The 24,834-nt window shown below is 39.8% G+C and overlaps 1 protein-coding gene across 2 annotated transcripts in view; it reads left to right on the top strand.

The window, feature by feature from the left end:
* The window catches only part of NDFIP2 (Nedd4 family interacting protein 2), a 59,967-nt gene that overhangs the window by 8,026 nt on the left and 27,107 nt on the right, over nucleotides 1–24,834 (top strand). For both annotated transcript variants that reach the window (XM_070751307.1, XM_070751306.1), the window contains exon 2: nucleotides 24,087–24,243. In XM_070751307.1, coding sequence (XP_070607408.1) covers nucleotides 24,087–24,243 — 157 coding nt within the window. The remainder of the gene's footprint in view (nucleotides 1–24,086; nucleotides 24,244–24,834) is intronic.

Below are 24,834 nucleotides of genomic sequence, written 5' to 3'. Positions count from 1 at the left end.
AATTGAGGGCATACTGTACCACAAGGCTTTGAGTGAATATGAGTAAGACTTGTTCTACCAACAAATTTAGTCTTACGGTACATTAAGAATTTGTAAAACCTTTACCCCAAGTTTCTATTTCTTATTGCTGTGCACTGTTGTGATAGGAAAGCAACGTGATTAGCAGATGGTTTCCTGTAACCGTTAAGTAATTTGTTTAATTCTGACTTAAGACTCTTTGTACCAGGCAGATTGGATTTGTAACTTAAAAGTTTATGTATCATTTAACAACATCATACCAACTGGAGCCAGGATGTTGATATCACATTGTTATAATGTCTACAAGGCAGTCTTTATTATGGTTAGCGATTAGAGTCCCATTTACATAAACATTAAAAACGGCCAGAATTTAAAAATATTGATGTTCTTGCACAAGGTCTTATGATATTATGGTGGGTTTTTTTATTATTATGGTGTTCCATCTCATCTTATGAGATTTCAGCTGTTATGGTGAGGAGGAAGCCAGGCCAGTGTGCAAATAATGCTTATCATTTTGACCTGCCCTTACTTAGTTCTATTCAAGGTCTTCCAGTAATTTTTTTGATCCCATCCAACTGGCTGACTAGAAACATAGAAACATAGAAGACTGACGGCAGAAAAAGACCTCATGGTCCATCTAGTCTGCCCTTATACTATTTCCTGTGTTTTATCTTAGGATGGATATATGTTTATCCCAGGCATGTTTAAATTCAGTTACTGTGGATTTACCAACCACGTCTGCTGGAAGTTTGTTCCAAGGATCTACTACTCTTTCAGTGAAATAATATTTCCTCACGTTGCTTTTGATCTTTCCCCCAACTAACTTCAGATTGTGTCCCCTTGTTCTTGTGTTCACTTTCCTATTAAAAACACTTCCCTCCTGAACCTTATTTAACCCTTTAATATATTTAAATGTTTCGATCATGTCCCCCCTTTCCCTTCTGTCCTCCAGACTATACAGATTGAGTTCATTAAGTCTTTCCTGATAAGTTTTATGCTTAAGACCTTCCACCATTCTTGTAACCCATCTTTGGACCCGTTCAATTTTGTCAATATCTTTTTGTAGGTGAGGTCTCCAGAACTGAACACAGTATTCCAAATGTGGTCTCACCAGCGCTCTATATAAGGGGATCACAATCTCCCTCTTCCTGCTTGTTTTACCTCTAGCTATGCAGCCAAGCATCCTACTTGCTTTTCCTACTGCCCTACTAAATGATTTCCTACTAAATGATTTCTATTTATCTCAGTGTTGCAAAGTATTATGTATTCTCTTCTCTTTCGCTTCATTGTCCGCTCCAGATTCACTTAGGTTTGCAGGTTGACAACTATTTTGGTATTTGCCATTGTCCTAGCTTTTTTCTTTCCCTTTCCCTTTTACTAGTTCTTCTAAGTCTTCTTCAGTTAACAACTTTCTGCCTGGCCATAGAGAGCTACTTGTATGTCATTTTCGGTAAGCAACCCTTTCTCATCTTCAAACCGATAAATCACAAGTTCATTTTTCTCTTTTATTTTTTTCAGAAAAAGGTTCATTAAGAGATTCCATAAGCAACCTTTTCTAATCTTCAAACTGATAAATCACAATTTCCCCAGCAAAATGTTCATTAACAGTTTCCACTCACTGATAAATGTAGTTACTGATCTTTCTGTAATCAAACAAGTAAATTTTGCAATCTCTCTAAGAACCTTGTTTTTAGCATCAATCCTGTGATATGAATATGGGTGTCATCTTTGATAACTGTTCAGATTCTATCTAGCTGTGAATTGTGAAATTGTTCTGACCTTATTTAAAATACCTTTTGTTTTCATTTTCCTCATCTGGTTATATTCCTTCCTACATTTGAAAATACCCGCAAATGTGATTTTTTTTCCCCCTGGAAAAAAATGGAGTTGTGTGTCTGCTTATCTCATGTCAATGTTGCTTAAGGCTTTCATTCTTGCTCCTTTCTTTTTCTGTAATGACAATTTATTCTGAAAATCACTTCAACCTTTTCATCTTTGCCATTTTGATATCATGCTGGCTCTCCTGATTTCCTTAATTTTCTAAATTTAACCTGCATTTTTTTTTATTATGGCACTTCACTAACTTTCAAAATATGTGCCTGGCTGGAAGTGCACTTACTGATTAGAAAAATAGAAAAACCGAGATGGAAGGAACATTTCAAGGTCTTCTAATCCAACCTACCCTCTACCAGTGGTGGCGAACCTATGGGAATCATGATACCTGTATTTCAGGTGTGTTCTTACCACTCCATTATAAAGTAGTACTATCTCTTCACATGCTCTTGACAGTATCCCTCTGTTGGTGCAGGTCAAGACTGTATTGGCTTTTTTTTGGCTACTGCAACATTCTGCTTGCTCACACTTAGTAGTCAGCAACTAGGACACCTAGATCCATCTCACAGTTGCTACTGTTGAGCCAGGTACCACTGACTCAATACCTGTCCATTTGGTTTTTCTTGCCTAAATGTTCTTGCCTTAAAGTAAGTTCTTGCCTTACTTTTCTCACCTACAATGATTAAATAGTTCTTTTCCATCACGTGTTTCCTGTTAGACAACATCAGAATAACATGCTTTTGATGCAGTCTGCGTTTATGTAGGTTGAATGGGGTTTTCACAAGAAATGAGAACTTCCTACACATGACTGATTTAATGATCCTTGGCAATACTAATCCAGACATTCCTGTCGTTTTAAGATCTTCTATTTCCCCATATTTATATCCCGGTTTCTTTTTGTTGTTCTGTATGTTGCCTGATGAAATTTGTCACAGAAATAGTATCATTTTCTTTTGGATCCATCATCGGCACTTATAGTTGCCTAATGTTTGACATTTAACACTACACATCCTCTTCATGATCTGTTTTCATCGTTACCTTCTGGGAGGAGGCTTCGTGGTATCGGAAGTAGACAAACCAGATTCAGTCACAGTTTTTTCCCATACAGCATCAACCTTGTGAACTCTCAAGCTTCCTCTTTCCGCTAGGTATTTAAAATGGACAGTGTGTGTGTATGTGTGTGTTTGTGTGTACATACCAGACCGGGACTCACTGCTCACAGTCACTCATGCCCTCATCACCTCGAGGTTCGACTACTGTAATGCTCTCTACATGGGGCTACCTTTGAAAAGTGTTCGGAAACTTCAGATCGTGCAGAACGCAGCTGCGAGAGCAGTCATGGGCTTACCTAGGTATGCCCATGTTTCACCAACACTTCGCAGTCTGCATTCGTTGCCGATCAATTTCCGGTCACAATTCAAAGTGTTGGTTATGACCTTTAAAGCCCTTCACGGCACTGGACCAGAATATCTCCGAGACCGCCTGCTGCCATACGAATCCCAGCGACCGATTAGGTCCCACAGAGTGGGCCTTCTCCGGGTCCCGTCAACTAAACAATGTCGGTTGGCGGGCCCCAGGGGAAGAGCCTTCTCTGTGGCGGCCCCGACCCTCTGGAACCAACTCCCCCCAGAGATTAGAACTGCCCCTACTCTCCCTGCCTTTCGTAAGCAAGCTCCTTAAGACCCACCTTTGTCGTCAGGCATGGGGGAACTGAGACATCTCCCCCGGGCATATACAATTTATGAATGGTATGTCTGTATGTATGTTTGTTTAGAAAATGGGGTTTTTAAAATATTTTTAAATTGTAATTTAGATTTGTTGTAAATTGTTTCACTTTGTTGTGAGCTGCCCCGAGTCTGCGGAGAGGGGCGGCATACAAATCTAAATAATAAACAAACAAACAAACAAACAAACAAACAAACAAACAAATAAATAAATAAATAAATAAATAAAACAGAATAGAATAACAGTTGGAAGGGACCTTGGAGGTTTTTTGGTCCAATCCCCTGCTTAGGCAGGAAATCTTACAACATTTCAAGCAAATGGTTCTCTTCTTAAAAACTTCCAGTGTTGGAGCATTCACAACTTCTGAGGCTACAAGTTATTGCACTGATTAATTGTTCTATCTGTCAGGAAATCTCTCCTTAGTTCTAATTTGCTTCTCTCCTTGATTAGTGTCCACCCATTGCTTCTTGTTCTACCCTACCCTCATTGCTTTGAACAATACCTTGAGTCCCTCTTCTTTGGAGCCACCCCTGTGTTAGAAAAATTCCCCAGAGACCCAGAGAATAAAAGCAAAAGTCTTTATTAACAACAACATATAGAAAACATAGAAAACACCAGACCTTTATGATCATACATGGACCTGGAGAGATCACGGAAAGATATCCGTGTTCCGCTGAAGGTAAATTACTCAACTTCAGGGATCATCTTATATAGGTTTCTTGATGTCTTGTTTACACCCCTTCCTTCTGTCCATATTCTGTCCATATTTGGAGATATAGAAACACTCCTATCATGTCACCCCTAGTCTTTCTTTTCATAAGACTAGACATATCCAATTCCAGCAACTGTTCTGTATGTTTTATCCTCGAGTCTCCTAATCATCCTTGATCATCTAATCCAGTGTTTCCCAATCTTGGCAACTTGAAGATATTTGGACTTCAACTCCCAGAATTCCCTGGGCTGGGGAATTCTGGGAATTGAAGTCCAGATATCTTCAAGTTCCAAGGTTGGGAAACACTGATCTAATCCTTTCTCTCTCTCCTCTCTCTCTCTTTTTCCCTCCCTCCCCCTCCTTCTCTCTCCCTCCCCCCTCTCTCTCACTGTGTGTGTGTGTGTGTGTGTTGCAGGTATATATTTATATGGCATGTACATATGTGTGTTATGTATGCATTTGGGTAGACATACACTTTCTTGAGAGCATTTTTAACATGGGCCAGTTTGCTCCCAGTAAAGAAATATGATAATAGATTTATCTTATCTTAATGGATAGCCCTTATTTCCAATATATTTAATTCCATTTATTGAATTTTACTCAAGAACAAACATGAATTTTTGGTGGTGTTATCTGTTATCTGTTCCTTGTGTTCTTTTATAGTTGGATAGTCTCATCTTTTCATTAGAGATTTAGATTGATGTGGTTTCTTCTTGCCCACCTAAATTTGTTCCTAACATCAGTTTAGTACCCTCCATATCCATTTTGTTTAAATTAAGTTTTACATCATTCACTCTTATTTACCGTATGTTCTAATTGGATATATTATAAGCAGGTGAACTGTTTTTAAATGTACTGTCAGTGACCAGACTTCCTTAATGTTTGTTTTATCTTAAATATTAACATCAGGGTGGATTTGATTTAAATCAAGTTGATGTAAACCATAAATTTAAAAGAGCAGCTGCCATCTCTGTCCTGCAGAGGCGCCTCCTGTGGCCTGCTGTTGACTCACCCGACAGTCCCAATATTGCAGAATATATAGCTTCATGCTACATAACAAAGCTCCATTTCATGCTGAAGGTCTTAAGCATAAAACGTATCAGGAAAGACTTAATGAACTCAATCTGTGTAGTCTGGAGGACAGAAGGAAAAGGAGGGACATGATTGAAACATTTAAATATGTTAAAGGGTTAAATAAGGTTCAGGAGGGAAGTGTTTTTAATAGGAAAGTGAACACAAGAACAAGGGGACACAATCTGAAGTTAGTTGGGGGAATGATCAAAGGCAACATGAGAAAATATTATTTTACTGAAAGAGTAGTAGATCCTTGGAACAAACTTCCAGCAGACGTGGTTGGTAAATCCACAGTAACTGAATTTAAACATGCCTGGGATAAACATATATCCATTGTAAGATAAAATACAGGAAATAGTATAAGGGCAGACTAGATGGACCATGAGATCTTTTTCTGCTGTCAGTCTTCTTCTATGTTTCTATGAATAAACCAAATTATTAATGTGTCTTAAATAGAAAATGCTCTTTAGATAGATTTTTTTAAACTCCAAAAGCATTTTATTAAAATAAATTTGATAAAAAATAAATTTAAAAAACTGATTTCATTTTTTTAAAAAATCACCTATTGTTATCCACCCCAATTAACATTGCTATGGGAAGGAAGACAATGAATTGTTAGCCCAAAGATGACAGAGTGGAACCCAGTCGAGTCGAATTCTTCATTTGCTTACATCTCATGTGCAAAACTCTTACTCTCGTAAAGCTATAATCTTACAACCTGATAGATATGTATGCTCTGAGAGATTATAGGGTATGGTTACCCAGAAGCTCTTCCTCCCTCCCTTACCCGGTTCAAGATTGCACAGACCCTTAATTTGAACTTTTCTCTGGAATGTGCTGTCTCCTCCTTCTAAGCCACAGTGTTCCTGCTGAGATCCCTATCCTCCTTCTCCAGGTGCATATTCCGCAACACCAGTGCTCGGCGCTTCATTTTCATCCTATCCGCTACATAAAGTAAACTTTGTTTAAACACACAGAACACAAACAATCAAACTCACACAGAAAAGAAACAGAAAACATTAAAATAAAAGTTGGTCATTTTTGTGACACGCCTGTAGTACAAATCTAATGGAGCTTATTTAATATTACATAAATTATATTTACATATATACAATTAATGGGCAAATATGCTCTCTACATGGGGCTACCTTTGAAAAGTTTTCAGAAACTTCAGATTGTGCAGAATGCTGCCGCGAGAGCCATCGTGGGGCTTCCTAGATTCTCCCACGTTTCTGCAACACTCCGTGGCTTGCATTGGCTGCCGATCGGTTTCTGGTCACAATTCAAAGTGTTGGTAATGACCTTTAAAGCCCTACATGGCATTGGGCCAGAATATATCCGGAACCGCCTTCTACCGCACAAATCCCAGCGGCCAATAAGATCCCACAGAGTTGGCCTTCTCCGGGTCCCGTCAACCAAACAATGTCGTTTGGCGGACCCCAGGGGAAGAGCCTTTTCTGTGGCGGGCCCCGGCCCTCTGGAATCAACTTCCCCCAGAGATTAGAACGGCCCCCACCCTCCTTGTCTTTCGCAAATTACTCAAGACCCACCTTTGTCGCCAGGCATGGAGGAGTTAGGATATTCCTTCCCCTAGGCCATTACAAGTATGTATGGTATGTTTGTGTGTATGTTTGGTTTTTATAATAAGGGTTTTTAGTTGTTTTATTAAATTGGATTGTTACATGTTGTTTTTTATCATTGTTGTTAGCCGCCCCTAGTCTGCGGAGAAGGGCGGCATACAAATCCAATTAATAATAATAATAATAATAATAATAATAATAATAATAATAATAATAAATTTTGCCATGGGGGCGCATGAGAAATTGGGATGGTTTTAGAGGGCTGGACTAATAGAAACATAGAAACATAGAAGTCTGACGGCAGAAAAAGACCTCATGGTCCATCTAGTCTGCCCTTATACTATTTTCTGTATTTTATCTTAGGATGGATATATGTTTATCCCAGGCATGTTTAAATTCAGTTACTGTGGATTTATCTACCACGTCTGCTGGAAGTTTGTTCCAAGGATCTACTACTCTTTCAGTAAAATAATATTTTCTCATGTTGCTTTTGATCTTTCCCCCAACTAACTTCAGATTGTGTCCCCTTGTTCTTGTGTTCACTTTCCTATTAAAAACAATTCTCTCCTGGACCTTATTTAACCCTTTAACATATTTAAATGTTTCGATCATGTCCCCCCTTTTCCTTAATTATTAATTTAATTAACCCAGTTCTATCCAATACTGTAAAGACCCAGACCCTGGCCTGACCTAAACACCCAGACCCCCTCTACAGACCCCTAATTGTTTGCTTTACGGCAACACAGTGCACCACAGTCACTGTGCTGGAGTGTTTGTGTGGTTTCTGTGCGCGGCCACTCTCGATAGGAGGTCAGGGTCCGCTCCAGTGCGAGGATGAAAGAGCTCACCGCGTCTGCCGGGACTCCTCCGGTTCCTGCTTTCCTCATGATTCATCAGGAAAGCAGGAACCGGGGGAGTCCCAGCAGACGCGGTGAGCTCTTTCATCCTCGCACTGGAGCGGACTCCAACCTTCGCGGACTGGTCACAGACAGCGTGCAGGCCAGATGCGGTCGTCAGGCCGCCCCTTGCCCAGGTCTGGTATATACAAACATATACAGTTTTAGCAAAGATCTTATTCTGGTATGTCTTTTGGTTTTCCTTTTGTGAGCGATTCTCTGATATTTACTTCCCATATTATCTAATATTTATTAATTCTCTGATTTTATTCCCCCCCCCTTTTCTCCATCCAGTGATAAAACCTACTCCAACAATTAATGTACTCTTGTTCATCTATATTTTTTATTTCTTTGGTTAAACTATCCATTTCTGCACACAATGTGATTTTTTTTCAATTATATCTTCCTCAATGGACAAATTTCTGTTTCTCCAACATTGTGCAAGCACTATTTTTGCTTATGCCGTGGAAGACTAGAAACAATTGATTTCCCTCCCCAAATTTTCACGTGTTATACCTAACAAAAAAAGTTCAGGTTTCATTTCTATTTTCCCCCCTCTAATATTTCTTCTAACCATGTTTGGATTTCCCCCCAGTATAATATAACTTTGTCACAACTCTACCACATATGGTAATATGATCCAAATTCTTTTTTGCACCTCCAACATCTAGGTCAGTGTTTTTCAACCAGTGTGCCTGGGCACACTAGTGTGCCGAGAGATGTGGTCAGGTGTGCCGCGAAGCTCAGAAAGAGAGAGAGAGAGAAAGAAAGCAAGAGAGAGAGAGAAAGAAAGCAAGAGAGAGAGAGAAAGAAAGCAAGAGAGAGAGCGAGAAAGCAAGAGAGAGAGAGAAAGAAAACAAGAGAGAGAGAGAGAAAGAAGGCAAGAGAGAGAGAAAGAAAGCAAGAGAGAGAGAGAGAAAGAAAGCAAGAGAGAGAGAGAGAAAGAAAACAAGAGAGAGAGAGAGAAAGAAGGCAAGAGAGAGAGAAAGAAAACAAGAGAGAGAGAGAGAAAGAAAGCAAGAGAGAGAGAGAAAGAAAGCAAGAGAGAGAGAAAGAAAACAAGAGACAGAAAGAAAACAAGAGAGAGAGAGAAAGAAAGCAAGAGAGAGAGAAAGAAAGCAAGAGAGAGAGAGAAAGAAAGCAAGAGAGAGAAAGAAAGCAAGAGAGAGAGAGGGAAAGAAAACAAGAGAGAGAGAGAAAGAAAGCAAGAGAGAGAGAGAAAGAAAGCAAGAGAGAGAGAGAAAGAAAGCAAGAGAGAGAGAGAAAGAAAGCAAGAGAGAGAGAAAGAAAACAAGAGAGAGAAAGAAAACAAGAGAGAGAGAAAGAAAGCAAGAGAGAGAGAAAAAGAAAGGCAGGGAAGGAGGGAGAGATAGAAAGAGCAAAAAAGAGAGGAAGTAAGAGAGAAAGAAAGAGGGATGGAGAGAGAGAGGAACGAAGAGAGAGAAAGAGGGAGAGAAATAGAGCGAAAGGGAGGAAGAGAGAGAAAGAGAATTTTTTTGTCCAAACTTTTTTTAGCCCCCCCCACTCTCCCCCGCTCAATGTGCCCCATGATTTTGTATATGTAAAAAATGTGCCGCAGCTCAAAAAAGGTTGAAAATCACTGATCTAGGTGAACGCTTTTTGTTTATTATAGCTAATTTTGTGGGAGTTATATGCCACCTGAAATGCATCTTATACCAGTTTTCTTTATATTTTGTGGCTAATGTTATCAGCTACATTTTTAAAGCTTTGATCGGTTTCTATGGCTACAGCAAAAGAATTGTCAAATGGTGTAGAAAGCAGTCTTTGTTTGACTTGTCCTTTTATTATAACATTCTAGATACAATGAAGCATACTGTTGCACAAAATAAGGAGAGTTTGAGACAGCTAGATACATTGTACAATACAGTGGGACAAAGTAAAGGGAGTTTGAGACAATTGGTTAATTATTCAAGCAGTGCATCCTGTTTTTATTTACTTACGATTACTTCTGAGTCAGATTTTGCACAGAATTCAATTGCCAAGTGACATTGAATGTATTGGAAGAAATGTCCATCTGGGTCAAGGGTCAAGTGGGAAGAAAGACACAGAAAACATGGAGACTGTTTGGCAAGATGGTTTAATGATGGACAGGACCACATGGTTTGAGGTCCTGGGCAATTGAGCACATGGGTGTGTGAGAGAAAGATTTATATCCTGTTTTAGGCTTTGAACTTGCTTCCTGTTCCTGTGAAAGAAATGTATTCTGATTGGTTGTTAGACTCCCATGCAGTGGTAACTTTGTAGATTGTTTCTTGTCGCAGGCTTGGTTGAATCTTGCTGGGTGATGTAATGAAGGGGCTTTGGGCAATTCCTGTTATGGCTTAATGGCTTTGTCCTGGTTTGGATCTTGAGAGAGGGTTAATCCTATCATGTCCTGAAGGTGAAGGTTTTTTGTCTTGTAGTTAGGTTGGCATCAGTCTTTCTGATAATATTAACAAAGGTGGGGATTGCTCTCCTTTTCTCACCCAGAGAGGTATAATATTCTGCTTTTATTTCCTAGAATATTTCATTCTTCTAGGAAAAAGGGTGGGTGCTAAATTTCTACAAATGTAAAAATGCAAAGTTGTTAAGCTAAAGACGTTTAAAAAAAACAGAAAAAAGTTTATCAAAATCAGCAATGGAAAAAGATAGAAACAATTAAATAAAAATAACTTAAAAACCCATATGAGAAATAAGGAATTACAAAGTTAGACCTTCAGGGTGTCTGGCCATTGATGAGGATGCTGGGAGTTGTAAATGGCTCAAGATAAATTATAGTAATTTGTCTTTGCTATACTGGGTAGAATCAGCACATTAAAAAGTTTATTAAAGTAAATTACAAGCCACTAGACAGACAAAATTGGTGTAACATCATGATTTTTAAAAAAAATACCAAAAAGTCTTCTGGACGGTCCATTCTCCCATCACTATAAAGTGCAGGTTCCAAATAATATTCAAAAATAATCTAAAGCAAAGCAAATTAAAATATTCCAAATTTGAAAAACAGGCATGGTAAACTTTGTCAACAATATAATCTAAATAAGTGTTGTTTATATTATAAAGCTTCTTCAGGTTTTGAATAATCCAAGCAGCTTTCTACTGTAGGTCTTTCATTGAAAAGCTAATACATAATGTAACTGAAGGTAATGCTAACACAAGTTCTTCACAACATTTTCCTTTTCATTTATGGAAGAATATATATTTTTAAATATACTTTTTAAATTCAATGTTACTTAGTAGATGACTCATTGTAAGGTATAAATCATTATTTGAGTTTATGGAAGATTATGATGCTGTAGCACAAGCTGTAGGCTCTGACACAGAATACACTTGTCCTCATTTCAACTATAATTCATAACTTCAGAAGAGGAAAAAAAAGGACTTTGGCATGCACACACAGAAAAATAATTGGGGTCCTTTTGAAGCAAAATGTTCTCTTTGAAATTGCAGCCTGATTGGAAAAACATTCATTTACCTGTTCTAATTTTTACTCTATGAAGTTAAAGAATAACAGAGAGTTGGAAGGGACCATGGCTGTTGTCTAATCTAACTACCCGGTTAGTAAACCCCCTCCTCAGGAAATTTACTATCCCATTGCTCGCCAAATCCTAGCTCAGGAATTCTGGGAGTTGAAGTCCACATGTCGTAGAAGCTTTGCCTACCCCTGAACTAGACATACACAATTTCAGTAACCCCTCTTTATATGTTTTAGCTTCCAGTCCCTTAAACATCTTTGTTGCTCTTTTCTGTGCTTTTTACATCATGGCGACTACAACTGGATGCAGTACACCAAGTGTAGCCTTACCAAGGCATTATAAACTGTTATTAATGCTTCTTGATTCTATTCCTTTGTTTATACAGCCTAGAACTGTGTTGGCTATTTCCCCCTTGGCCTATAATCGCAGTGGAGCCCAAAATTTCACTTTTGCCACAGCTGCTCAATTAAATCACTACAGTTGTTAAGTTAGTTGCGTAAATCTGGTTTTCCCATTAACTTTGCTTGTCAGAAGGTCACAGGAGACCACATGACCGTGGGACACAGCAATGGTCATAAATATGAATCAGTTGCCAAGCATCTGAATTTTGACCACGTGATCATGGGGACGCGGCACAGGTGGTAACTGTGAAAAACTGTCATAAGTTGGGTTTTTTTTTAGTGCTGTCATAACTTTGACCTGTCACTAAATGAACTGTTGTAATTCTAGGACTGCCTATACAGTGTTCCCTCGATTTTCGCGGGTTCGAACTTCACGAATAGCCTATACCACGGTTTTTCAAAAAATATTAATTAAAAAATACTTTGCGGTTTTTTCCCTATACCATGGTTTTTCCCACCCAATGACATCATATGTCATCGCCAAACTAATATTTTTTGCAAATAAATAACAAAAAAAATTATTGTTAATAAATAATTATGTTTGTAAATATCAGGATCACTAAGTGTCTGATTCAATGGTGAGTACCAGTAATAATGGTGAGTAAATGGTTGTTAAGGGAATGGGAAATGGTAATTTAGGGGTTTAAAGTGTTAAGGGAAGGCTTGTGATACTGTTCATAGCCAAAAATGGTGTATTTACTTCCGCATCTCTACTTCGCGGAAATTCGACTTTCGTGGGCGGTGTCGGAACGCATCCCCCACGGAAATCGAGGGAACATTGTATTAACATTTCACATGCTCTTGATTCTATCCCTCTGTTAAAACGGAGTTTTATTCAGCAGGGGTGAAAGGTGTACCAACGGTGAGATCTACTTACCTTACAGGCAGGGGAGGGTAATGAAATAAGGGAAAAACAGACTGATAAATAGAGGTATAAATAGGTGCAAAAATAGGATAATGATTTATGACACATTGTATAGAAATGTATGTTTTGATATGACTTATGGTATATGCACGGATGCATCTATGGAAATTGTGGAGAAAAAATTAAAAAAAACTTAAAGAAAAAAGAAATCTACTTACCTTCCCCTTCGCAAATGCATGTTTTTCACCCTCTGTGCATGTGCAGAAGGCGATGTTCAGGGGGGTGGGTGGAGCATCGTGTTGCCACTACTATCAGTTTTCCGAATCACCAGTGCGCCTAAATCAGTAGCATTTCATCCCTCTGTGATACTCTCAAAGACGAACATAAATACAGCAGGATTTGGGTTTTTCTATCTGGGCTTGGAAGTCTGATTCCTAATAATCTTGTCTCTTAGTTGTTGCAAAATAAGGCATCGCGAAAAATCATCTTGAGCCTTATTAACAAGCTTGACAAAATGATTCTGATCAAAATAGTTTTTGATTTCTGCTGTTGGGAGAGAATAGAATAGAATAGAATAGAATTTTTATTGGCCAAGTGTGATAGGACACACAAGGAATTTGTCTTGGTGCATATGCTCTCAGCGTCCATAAAATAAGATATAGATTTGTCAAGAATCATGTGGTACGACACTTAATGATTGTCATAGGGGTCAAATAAGCAATGAAGAAGCAATATTAATAAAAATCTTAGGATATAAGGAACAAGTTGCAGTCATACAGTCAACATGGGAGGAAATGGGTGATAGGAATGATGAGAAAAACTAGTAGAATAGAAGTGCAGGTTTGAAATAGTTTTTGATTTCTGATGTTGGGAGAGTTCAGTAACTCTTAGACTTCTGCTCTGCAGTGTTTCCTGAGGACAACTTAGAATAACTTTTCAAGGATCCCAAATGATGGGTTGAGAATCTTTGGCTCAGGAATGTGAAATCTTCTCTGCTTCTTAAATGTTTTTAATTGCAATCTGCTGCAAAGATTGCTGACCCTGGCAATTTACAACAGTTCATTACTTTGAATTTTATCATCTCTACCCTGTCTCTTACTAATTAACTTATGCCTCCAGTTAGTCTTATTCAATTGCGTTTACTGGCAAAGAACTCTTGATTTAAATATTATTGTTTCGTTTGTTGTGATGATTCTTCTTTAAAATGTGCATATTACATTTCATAACAGTGTGCCATAGTTAATAACCTGTAACCTTAACAGAAGATCATAATTTGAGGTATTTTGCATTTGCTTGTGACATAGAGATTAACCAAGTAGAAGGAGGGTTTATCTATCTATCTATCTATCTATCTATCTATCTATCTATCTATCTTTCTTTCTTTCTTTCTTTCTTTCTTTCTTTTTTATTTGATTTGATTTGTATGCCGCCCCTATCCGAAGACTCCGGGCGGCTAACAACAATAAAGAAAACAATGTAACAAATCTAATATTAAAAAATAATCTAAAAACCCCCAATTTAAGAGACCAATCATACAAACAAGCATACCATGTATAAATTCTATAAGCCTAGGGGGAAGGGAAAAAATTTCAATTCCCCCATGCCTGAAGACAGAGGTGGGGTTTAAGGAGCTTGCGAAAGACAAGGAGGGTGGGGGCAACTCTGATATCTGGGGGGAGCTGGTTCCAGAGGGTCGGGGCCGCCACAGAGAAGGCTCTTCTCCTGGGTCCCACCAAATGACATTGTTTAATCGACGAGACCCAGAGAAGGCCAACTCTGTGGGACCTGACCGGTCGCTGGGATTCGTGCGGCAGAAGGCGGTCCCTGAGATATTCTGGTCCGATGCCATGAAGGGCTTTATAGGTCATAACCAACACTTTGAATTGTGACCGGAAATTGATCGGCAACCAATGCAGATTGCGGAGTGTTGGAGTAACATGGGCATGCCATTCCTCAGTAGAATGCTGGAAATAATATTTTTCAAGAGGTTTGAGAATCTATCTGTCTGTCTGTGAAAATAATGGAACGGACACAATTTTGTGCAGAGACACAATTTTACAAAAGGAAAATATAGACTTTATAAGTGGTCTATATCAATTTGACAGCTGGTAAGGGAGACATGGTAGAAGCAATTGAGTCTCAGTTCATCATGATGCTGACTACTCTTTCTTAAGTTCTCCTCCTTTCTCTCTCCTAATCAAATTACCCAGAATACCAGGCTACTCTGGTGTGCAAATGCACACCCAAACAAGACGGTAATATTTTATTGCACAGAGGGAAATGTGGACCTATTCCATGGCACTACTGATAAAAGTGATGGGTAGGAATTCCACAACATGTACTTTGCCAGCTATTTCTATCTTGTTTGTTTTCATTCTGTGTGTTTGGAAGTTTCCCCAGATCCATTACCAGAATCTGATCTCATGTGTTGTGAGGACTTCATAGGAAAAGAGGAGGAAAATATGTGAACTCAAAAACAGCTCATTACTTCTGTAACTTGATCATTTGAATGGTAGAAATCATGTCTTCTGTGACATGTGTTACATCGCCATGCCCGTTTCGAATACTCAACCTGCTTATTTTGCCTTCCAAATATATTTTATGTGGTCCACAGATGCCCCCCCCCCAAAAAAGCTAGCCCACCCTGTAGCTTAGCTGTTAAAACCTTGCCCTATTATTTCTTGCTTTCATATGTACAGTAGTCCCTCGCTATACCGCGCTTCACCTACTGCGGCTTCACTTCATCGCGGGTTTCTGAGGAAGTCGATCGGAAGATTTAAACAGCCTGCCGAACTCGATCGGCAGGTTTTTCAAAAAAAAAATAAAAATCTAAAATTGTAAATACTGTATTTAAATACTGTATCTAAAATAAATACTGTGTGGGAAGGGTTTATAAACACTTAAAACAATGAAAACTTACCAAACAATTACAATATAAATACTTATATAAGTACTATCAGTCGATAAATTCCCCATCGTGGATTTCACCTATCGCGGCCAGGTCTGGAACGTAACACCAGCGATAGGTGAGGGACTACTGTAATCTGTTTTATACTTAATTAAATTTGTCTTACATATATCTAATTAGATTTTTCTTAAGCAAACATATCTTGGCAAAGCTTTAGAGTCAAGTTTCCATTCTCTCTTAATCACCTCGTAAACCCTTGTAGGTTTCTTCTCGATTGTCATGAGACTTTTATTTGGGAAGTGTTAAAATACGTGCTTCTGTTTAATCATGCAACTGTGGGCACCAACCTATTTTTTGTTAGTGAAGAGGATTGGTGACTGTCTAATTACCAGCAGGGCTTATGAATTTTATATATTTAGTTTCAGGCTAGTATAGCAACCATATTTCACCTAAAATAGGACCTACCCTGAAAGTAAGTCCTGCCTTGATTTTTACATGTACACCCAGTATAGATTAGATTAAATTAGATTTATTGGATTTATATGCCGCCCCTCTCCGCAAACTCGGGGCGGCTCACAACAAGGTAAAAACAATACATAATAACAAATCCAATACCCATCAATCCAATTACAATTTTAAGCTAAAAAATTCATAAAAAACAACCCCAGAATATTAAAAAACAAGCACACAATCAATCTAACACCAAAACAACATGGGCAGGGGGGAGATGTTTCAGTTCCCCCATGCCTGACGGCAGAGGTGGGTTTTAAGGAGTTTGCGAAAGGCAAGGAGGGTGGGGGCAATCCTAATCTCAGGGGGGAGCTGGTTCCAGAGGGTCGGAGCCGCCACAGAGAAGGCTCTTCCCCTGGGTCCTGCCAGACGACATTGTTTAGTCGAAGGGACCCGGAGAAGGCCAACTCTGTGGGACCGATAATATAATAGCAACAGCAATAGTATAGCAATAGCATTTAGACTTATATACCACCTCATAGTGATTTTACAGCCCTCTCTAAGTGGTTTACAGAATCAGCATATTGCCCCCAACAGTCTGGGTCCTCATTTTACCCGCCTTGGCACTGATTCTGTAAAATTTAGCAAGAATGGAAGCATGGGGAATTTCCCCGTCCCCCTAAATAGAATAGTTACCTAAACAGAAGCATTGCTTGATTTCAAGCACATCATTTCTAAGGGCCCAGTAGTGGTCAGCCAGTATCCTGGGACTCATTTGCAATGTCCTGGTGCAATTGCTCACTATCTTTCTCATCATTGACTGCACCAAGTTTCCAGGGTGAAAATCCAAGTGAGGGACCAAGAGTAAAATACAGCCGGATAAAGCTTTAGGAGATCACTCGTTATTTTGCAATAGTTTTCTTCTTGATGATTTTCCGGAAAGAATTTTTTGCAGACGTTTTTGAATGATTTCCATACAGCCTCGTTCAATGCTTTTCAGCTTCATTTAACGCTTCATCGAGCTAACATCTTTACAAAACACCACTTCGTCATCTTGGGAGAAAAATTCGTTAAACTCATGATCATTGTGCTTGTTAGGCAGGAACAATAACTATCTGACGAACGGCCTTTTGGCTCCCTCCAAACAACAGGAATAGCAAACCCTAAGTAGTGCCACCCTTTAGCCACCCTGTTGGAAGTCCAACTCAATGTCGTACAGCCAGTAATGGGCAGCCAAAATTTTTACTGCCACACTGTGGGTATGGCTTGTTTTTTTAATTTATTTTATTTTATTCTATTCTATTCTATTCTATTCTATTTTATTTTATTTTATTTTATTTATTGATTTATTGATTTATTGATTAGATTAGATTAGATTAGATTAGATTAGATTAGATTAGATTTGTATGCCGTCCCTCTCCGCAGACTCGGGGCAGCTCACAACAATAACAAAAACAATGTAAGAACAAATCTAATAATTTAAAAAAACACTAAAAACCCCATTATTAAAAGCAAACATACCCACAAACATACCATGTATAAACTGTATGGGCCCGGGGGAGATGTCTCAGTTCCCCCATGCCTGACGGCAGAGATGGGTCTTAAGAACTTTACGAAAGGCAAGGAGGGTGGGGACAGTTCTAATCTCCAGGGGGGGAGCTGGTTCCAGAGGGTCGGGGCCGCCACAGAGAAGGCTCTTCTCCTGGGTCCCGCCAAATGACATTGTTTAGTCGACGGGACCCGGAGAAGGCCAACTCTGTGGGACCTAACCGGTTGCTGGGATTCATGCGGCAGAAGGCGGTCCCGGAGATGTTCTGGTCCGATGCCATGAAGGGCTTTATAGGTCATAACCAACACTTTGAATTTTGTGGGTGTGGCTTAATCATGTGACTGGGTAGGAATGGCTTACCGGCCATGTGATAAGGTGGGAGTGGCTTGAACGATCATCATCATCCTCGACTTACAGTCTTACCAGTGTTGCTCGCTGGGGTGACAGTTTGCTTTGTGTTTCCCGCGCTCTCCTTCCTGCGTCCCCCCCCCCGCTTCAGGCTGTGTAGCTTCCACCCACGCCTTCTGCTTGCACCTCAGAGGGAAGTGGCCGCGTGAGGCTGGAGGGGAGCCGGGCAGGACAGAGGGAAGCTCGTCCGAGGTCAGGAAGTAGGAAAGAGGCAAAAAGAAAGGAGGACAGACGCCGCAGCAGCAGGGGGGAAAAGGAGAGCCGAGCTGAGACCAGTAATCCAGGAAGTGACAGCCACCAATCAGCTAGAGCTGCACACGCATCTTCATTTCCGCCAGTGGAACTGCATTCCACCCCGTTCCTGCCTGCTGCCCACCCCTGCATACAGCAAATATATTTATTTATTTTATTTTATTTATTTATTCATTTGTCCAATACACAAATACATAGGAAGAAAAATAGACATGTAGTAATATACATAAGGGTAAAGTGAACTTAGGGGAGAGGATATATGAAAGAAAGAAAATATGTATGATAAGTGAGAGAAAGGAAAGACAATTGGACAGGGGACGAAAGGCACACCAGTGCACTTATGTACGCCCCTTACTGGCCTCTTAGGAACCTGGAGAGGTCAATTTTGGAGAGTCTAAGGGAGAAATGTTGGGGGTTAGGGGTTGACACAATTGAGTCCGGTAATGAGTTCCATGCTTTAATAACTCGATTGTTGAAATCATATTTTTTACAGTCAAGTTTGGAGCGATTCGTATTAAGTTTGAATCTATTGCGTGCTCTTGTGTTGTTGCGGTTGAAGCTGAAGTAGTCATTGACCGGTAGGACGTTGCAGCATATGATCTTGTGGGCAATACTCAAATCGTGTTTTAGGCGCCGTAGTTCTAGGCCCAGAATTGTTAGTCTATTTTCGTAGGATATTCTGTTTCGAGTGGAGTCAAGTTAGGTCCTCATTTTCTTGCCTCGTTCATCCACTTCACAACCCAGATAAACTTCACAGCATTTTTTGAAGTTTTGTTTCTGACATTTTAAATGTCAACTCACCATTCAAATAACAGAACGGGTGAGGATTATTTCCAGAATTTTATGGCCATGGTATGCCTGATACTTTTACAATCAGTTGTGAGTTCTGAACACCAGACTGGCCAACAACTGCTCTCCTGAAGGGACTGGGCTCATGTATAGATATGTTCAAACATGACTCAATGTGTAATGTGGGCTGTTCTGTTCTTGCTGTCCTACCTTTGACCTGATGTTATCTATGCCTGAGAACAATAATAAACTGGGCTTTGCTCAGCGATTGTTAAAATTACAATACTAAAGTTAAACATACAACTATAATATCATTAATTGAACAGAATAACAAATGTGGAGTCATTAACAAAACTTAAGTCTGATAGAAATAGATCTATTTTCATGCTTAAAAACACCTATTGTAATCCCTTACACAAAATTATTGTAGATCAGGGAAATGAGACTAGACATTAAATCCTATGCGCAGAGATTAAGGTATCCAGTTATATTTAATCTTGAGGGTAGAAAACCAAATAGAAATAAAGTTGGATTTTATGTCTAGCTGAAAAGTGGAACACAGAAAGTAAAATTAGTTTTACTATTATAGGGATAAGGGATAATACATTTAAGCTACAAGACTGCAGATTTCTCCAGATGGCAAGTGTAATTGCCTCATTATTCTCAAGACTATCATAGTGCTGACTGCAATATCATCCTTTTCATGAACACACACTTGTGTGTGAGTGATGAGGGAGCATTCAGACATACAAATGTCTTGTTTACGTGTTGAAATTCTATATTGCCTACTTTGTGTTGTGTCTTTATGTACTGATTGTATCTTGGGGCTCTAGGTCAGATTATGAAATTCTTTTATTAAAAAAAACCTCTCTTTGACAACCTTGACTGTTGCCTGTTGTTGGCTGCCTAATACAGTGGTACCCCTAATTAAGAACGCCTCTACTTAAGAACTTTTCTAGATAAGAACCTGGTGTTGCCTCTTCTTAAGAACCATTTTCTACTTAAGAACCCGAGCTTGGAAAAATTACCCAGGAAAATTAGAAACATAGAAACATAGAAGACTGACGGCAGAAAAAGACCTCATCTAGTCTGCCCTTATACTATTTCCTGTATTTTATCTTACAATGGATATATGTTTATCCCAGGCATGTTTAAATTCAGTTACTGTGGATTTACCAACCACGTCTGCTGGAAGTTTGTTCCGAGGATCTACTACTCTTTCAGTAAAATAATATTTTCTCATGTTGCCTTTGATCATTCCCCCATCTAACTTCAGATTGTGTCCCCTTGTTCTTGTGTTCACTTTCCTATTAAAAACACTTCCCTCCTGAACCTTATTTAACCCTTTAACATATTTAAATGTTTCGATCATGTCCCCCCCTTTTCCTTCTGTCCTCCAGACTATACAGATTGAGTTCATTATGTCTTTCCCGATACATTTTATGCTTAAGACCTTCCACCATTCTTGTAGCCCGTCTTTGGACCCGTTCAATTTTGTCAATATCTTTTTGTAGGTGAGGTCTCCAGAACTGAACACAGTACTCCAAATGTGGTCTCACAGGCGCTCTATATAAGGGGATCACAATCTCCCTCTTCCTGCTTGTTATACCTCTAGCTATGCAGCCAAGCATCCTACTTGCTTTTCCTACCGCCCGACCACACTGCTCACCCATTTTGAGACTGTCAGAAATCACTACCCCTAAATCCTTTTCTTCTGAAGTTTTTGCTAACACAGAACTGCCAATGCAATACTCAGATTGAGGATTCCTTTTCCCCAAGTGCATTATTTTACATTTGGAAACATTAAACTGCAGTTTCCATTGCTTTGGCCATTTATCTAGTAAAGCTAAATAATTTACCATATTACAGACCCCTCCAGGAATATCAACCCTATTGCACACTTTAGAGTCATCGGCAAATAGGCAAACCTTCCCTACCAAACCTTCCCCTACGTCATTCACAAACATATTAAAAAGAATAGGACCCAGAACAGACCCTTGTGGCACACCACTTGTAACCCGTCTCTGCTCAGAATACTCACCATTAACAATAACTCTCTGATGTCTATGCTTCAGCCAGCTTGAAATCCACTGAACTATCCAGGGATTAAGTCCAATCTTCACTAATTTATCTATCAGCTCTTTATGTGGAACCGTATCAAAGGCTTTGCTGAAGTCCAGATAGGCAATATCCACGGCACCACCTTGATCCAACACCTTTGTGACATAGTCAAAGAAATCAATGAGATTAGTCTGAGCAGCACGAAGGCCTGGCCAGTTTCCTGCCATTCCCCCTGGTTTTCTCTCTCTGGCGCAGTGTATGGGAGGCCATGCTCCTCCTTGCCGCCCCAGAGTCCCTCTTTTTTAATTTTTAAGCATTAAAAGTTTTGGATTTTTAAAACTTCCCTCCCCTTCCTTTGGCAGCGACTGTCCTCCTCTTCTTCCTCCTCCTCCCACCCAAATTCCGAGCTTTTATTTCTTTCCTAATGGGTTTCCACGCATTATTTCCTTTTACATTGATTCCTATGGGAAAAATTGCTTCTACTTACAAACTTTACTACTTAAGAACCTGGTCACGGAACGAATTAAGTTCTTAAGTAGAGGTACCACTGTAATTGTTAAAGCACAGGTAAGATGTTAGGGTACAGATAATGAAGTAGGTTTTTTTCGCCCCCTCATCTCTTTTTACTTTGAATTTTTCTGACTGATATCTTAGCCAACTCTGAAGTCAAAGAAGGTTAACTGATCCAATCTGAGTCGGTTCAGAAGGGCAGTATAGAAGTCAAATAAATAAATAAATCAGTCAGTCATTGGGGACAAAGGTTTAGTCTCCCGAGCTTTCGGACTCATGTTGGAACCTATCTTCAGATATCTTTTCTCTACCGGAACATATGCTTTGGGTTGCTCTATTCATCGTATTTATGTCGTGCATTGTTGGGTGTGGCTTCTTATGGGGTTGATTGGTGCATTGATGGCTGGATGTTGTTTTCTTGTGCTACCAAGTTAAAATTGATGGTTAAAATCATCAGGTTGGTGTGACTTATTATTATTTTGCACTGCTTTGATAGCATCAGGAGTTGTTTTTCAGACAATTTGACCCTGCTGTTCTATTTCATAGCACTGCTGCCGTAATTACCGGAAGGGAGTATTTGAGCAGTATAGTATTTTCAAGGGGAATGATGTTTTACCAGTGTGCTGTAATCAAATCGGTTGCAAGAAGGGAGTTAAGTGCTAAAAAGAGGAATCATTTTTGAAATACTTTCTTTATTTCATTGTGGAATATCCCACAAACCTCTATTAATATCAGGGAGAAAACATATAACACAATGTATATAGAAGGGATGGGGATGGGGAATATCACTCCTAATGCTTTTGATGTCCATCATAGTCGAGATGAAAGCAACACAGAACTCAAGAGGAACAAACACCCCTGTAGCCCTTGTTCTCCCATAAGAGTCTGAATGCTTCAAGTATAGAAACATAGAAACATAGAAGACTGACGGCAGAAAAAGACTTCATGGTCCATCTAGTCTGCCCTTATACTATTTTCTGTATTTTATCTTAGGATGGATATATGTTTATCCCAGGCATGTTTAAATTCAGTTACTGTGGATTTATCTACCACGTCTGCTGGAAGTTTGTTCCAAGGATCTACTACTCTTTCAGTAAAATAATATTTTCTCATGTTGCTTTTGATCTTTCCCCCAACTAACTTCAGATTGTGTCCCCTTGTCCTTGTGTTCACTTTCCTATTAAAAACACTTCCCTCCTGGACCTTATTTAACCCTTTAATATATTTAAATGTTTCGATCATGTCCCCCCTTTTCCTTCTGTCCTCCAGACTCTACAGATTGAGTTCATGAAGTCTTTCCTGATACGTTTTATGCTTAAGACCTTCCACCATTCTTGTAGCCCGTCTTTGGACCCGTTCAATTTTGTCAATATCTTTTTGTAGGTGAGGTCTCCAGAACTGAACACAGTATTCCAAATGTGGTCTCACCAGCATTCTATATAGCGGGATCATAATCTCCCTCTTCCTGCTTGTTATACCTCTAGCTATGCAGCCAAGCATCCTACTTGCTTTCCCTACCGCCTGACTGCACTGTTCACCCATTTTGAGACTGTCAGAAATCACTACCCCTAAATCCTTTTCTTCTGAAGTATTACTCTCTTGTTTACTTACAGGCTAAACACTTAAGTAGACTATCTTCTAGTCCAGTGCTGGTGAACCTTTTTTTCCCTTAGGTGTCAAAAAAGCGTGGGTGTGCACTATTACGTATGCACAAGTGCCCACACCCATAATTCAATGCCTGGGGAGGGCAAAAATAGCTTCCCGTACCCCCGTAGGCCCTCTGGAGGCCGGAAATGGCCTGTGTCCCAACTTTTGGTGGGCCCACTAGGCTCGTGTTTCGCCCTCCAAAGACTCCAAAGACTTCCCTGGAGCCGGGGGAGGATGAAAACACCCTCCCCCATCCCTCGGAGGCTCTCCAGAAGCCGAAAACGCCCTCCCAGAGCCTCTGTGCGAGCCAAAAATCAGCTGACCGGCACACCCATGCACGTTGGAGCTGAGCTAGGGCAACAGCTCGCGTGCCAGCAGATTTGGCTCCGCCTGCCACCTGTGACACCCCATGCCATAGGTTAGCCATCACCTCCGAGACCGCCTCCTGCCGCACGAATCCCAGCGACCGATTAGGTCCCACAGAGTGGGCCTTCTCCGGGTCCCGTCAACTAAACAATGTTGGTTGGCGGGCCCCAGGGGAAGAGCCTTCTCTGTGACGGCCCCGGCATTCTGGAACCAACTCCCCCCAGAGATTAGAACTGCCCCTACCCTCCTTGCCTTTCGTAAGCTCCTTAAGACCCACCTTTGTGGTCAGGCATGGGGGAACTGAGACATCTCCCCCGGGCATATACAATTTATGTATGGTATGTTTGTGTGTGTGCTTGTTAGTATACTGGGGTTCTTTTTAAACTTTTTTAAATATTTAAATTTATTTGGATTTGTTACGATTTGTTTATGCCTTGTTGTGAGCCGCCCCGAGTCCGCGGAGAGGGGCGGCGTACAAATCTAAATAATAAATAAATAAATAAATTGTTCTAGTCAAACGTCATATTGGAAAGCATAATATTTAATTCATTTATTTTCCTTTAAAGCTTCACAATGAAGACGATCCTGCGGAATCTACAGCTGAACAACCGTCCACCTCTACGGAAACTGCACCAGCTTGTCAAACCGAGGCACCTTTACCTGAGGCGGATACGTCCCCTCCACCTTATTGTAGCATCACTGCAGAAGGAGCTGCACCAACAGGTACTTGCCTTTTTCCATGGTTATATAACCACCCTAGGTATTTTTAGCAATGCTGAAACGGTGCTACCCGCACTCCTGCGCCTGCTTCTGCTGACCTGCTTAGAGATGCTTTGCTCAGTTCTTTCGTGCAGAAGTCAAATGATTTTGCTTCGCCTATCACCGCAAACAGGCTAAGTTGGATGTTCGTGCAATTGCTTTGTCTGATCCTGCTTCCTCTCTATGCATGGTGAGGTTAATGTGTTTTGCTTGTTCGATGTTGATTATACTCCCAATAAGATAATCATATGGTTTTTTTTTTAAAAAAAAAAGAATATTTGATTTAATTGATTTAAATCAATAGAGCTGCACTGGTTAGAATGCAGCATGGTGGGTTTTATTTAAATCAAGTCGATTTAAATAATGATTTAAATCACGATTTAAATCACTAGTAAACTTTAAATCATAATTATTAAAGAGCAACTGGCATCTTTGTCCTGCAGCAGTTTATTGATTGATTGATTGATTGATTGATTGATTGATTGGATTTGTATGCCGCCCCTCTCCGTAGACTCGGGCGGCTAACAATAGTAATAAAGGCAGTGTATAACAATC

The sequence above is a fragment of the Erythrolamprus reginae genome, chromosome 4 (assembly GCF_031021105.1).
Source record: "Erythrolamprus reginae isolate rEryReg1 chromosome 4, rEryReg1.hap1, whole genome shotgun sequence".
Classification (NCBI taxonomy): Eukaryota; Metazoa; Chordata; class Lepidosauria; order Squamata; family Dipsadidae; genus Erythrolamprus; species Erythrolamprus reginae.
The sequence above is the reverse complement of the archived record's forward strand: the minus strand, read 5'-3'. Positions and strand labels throughout refer to the sequence as shown.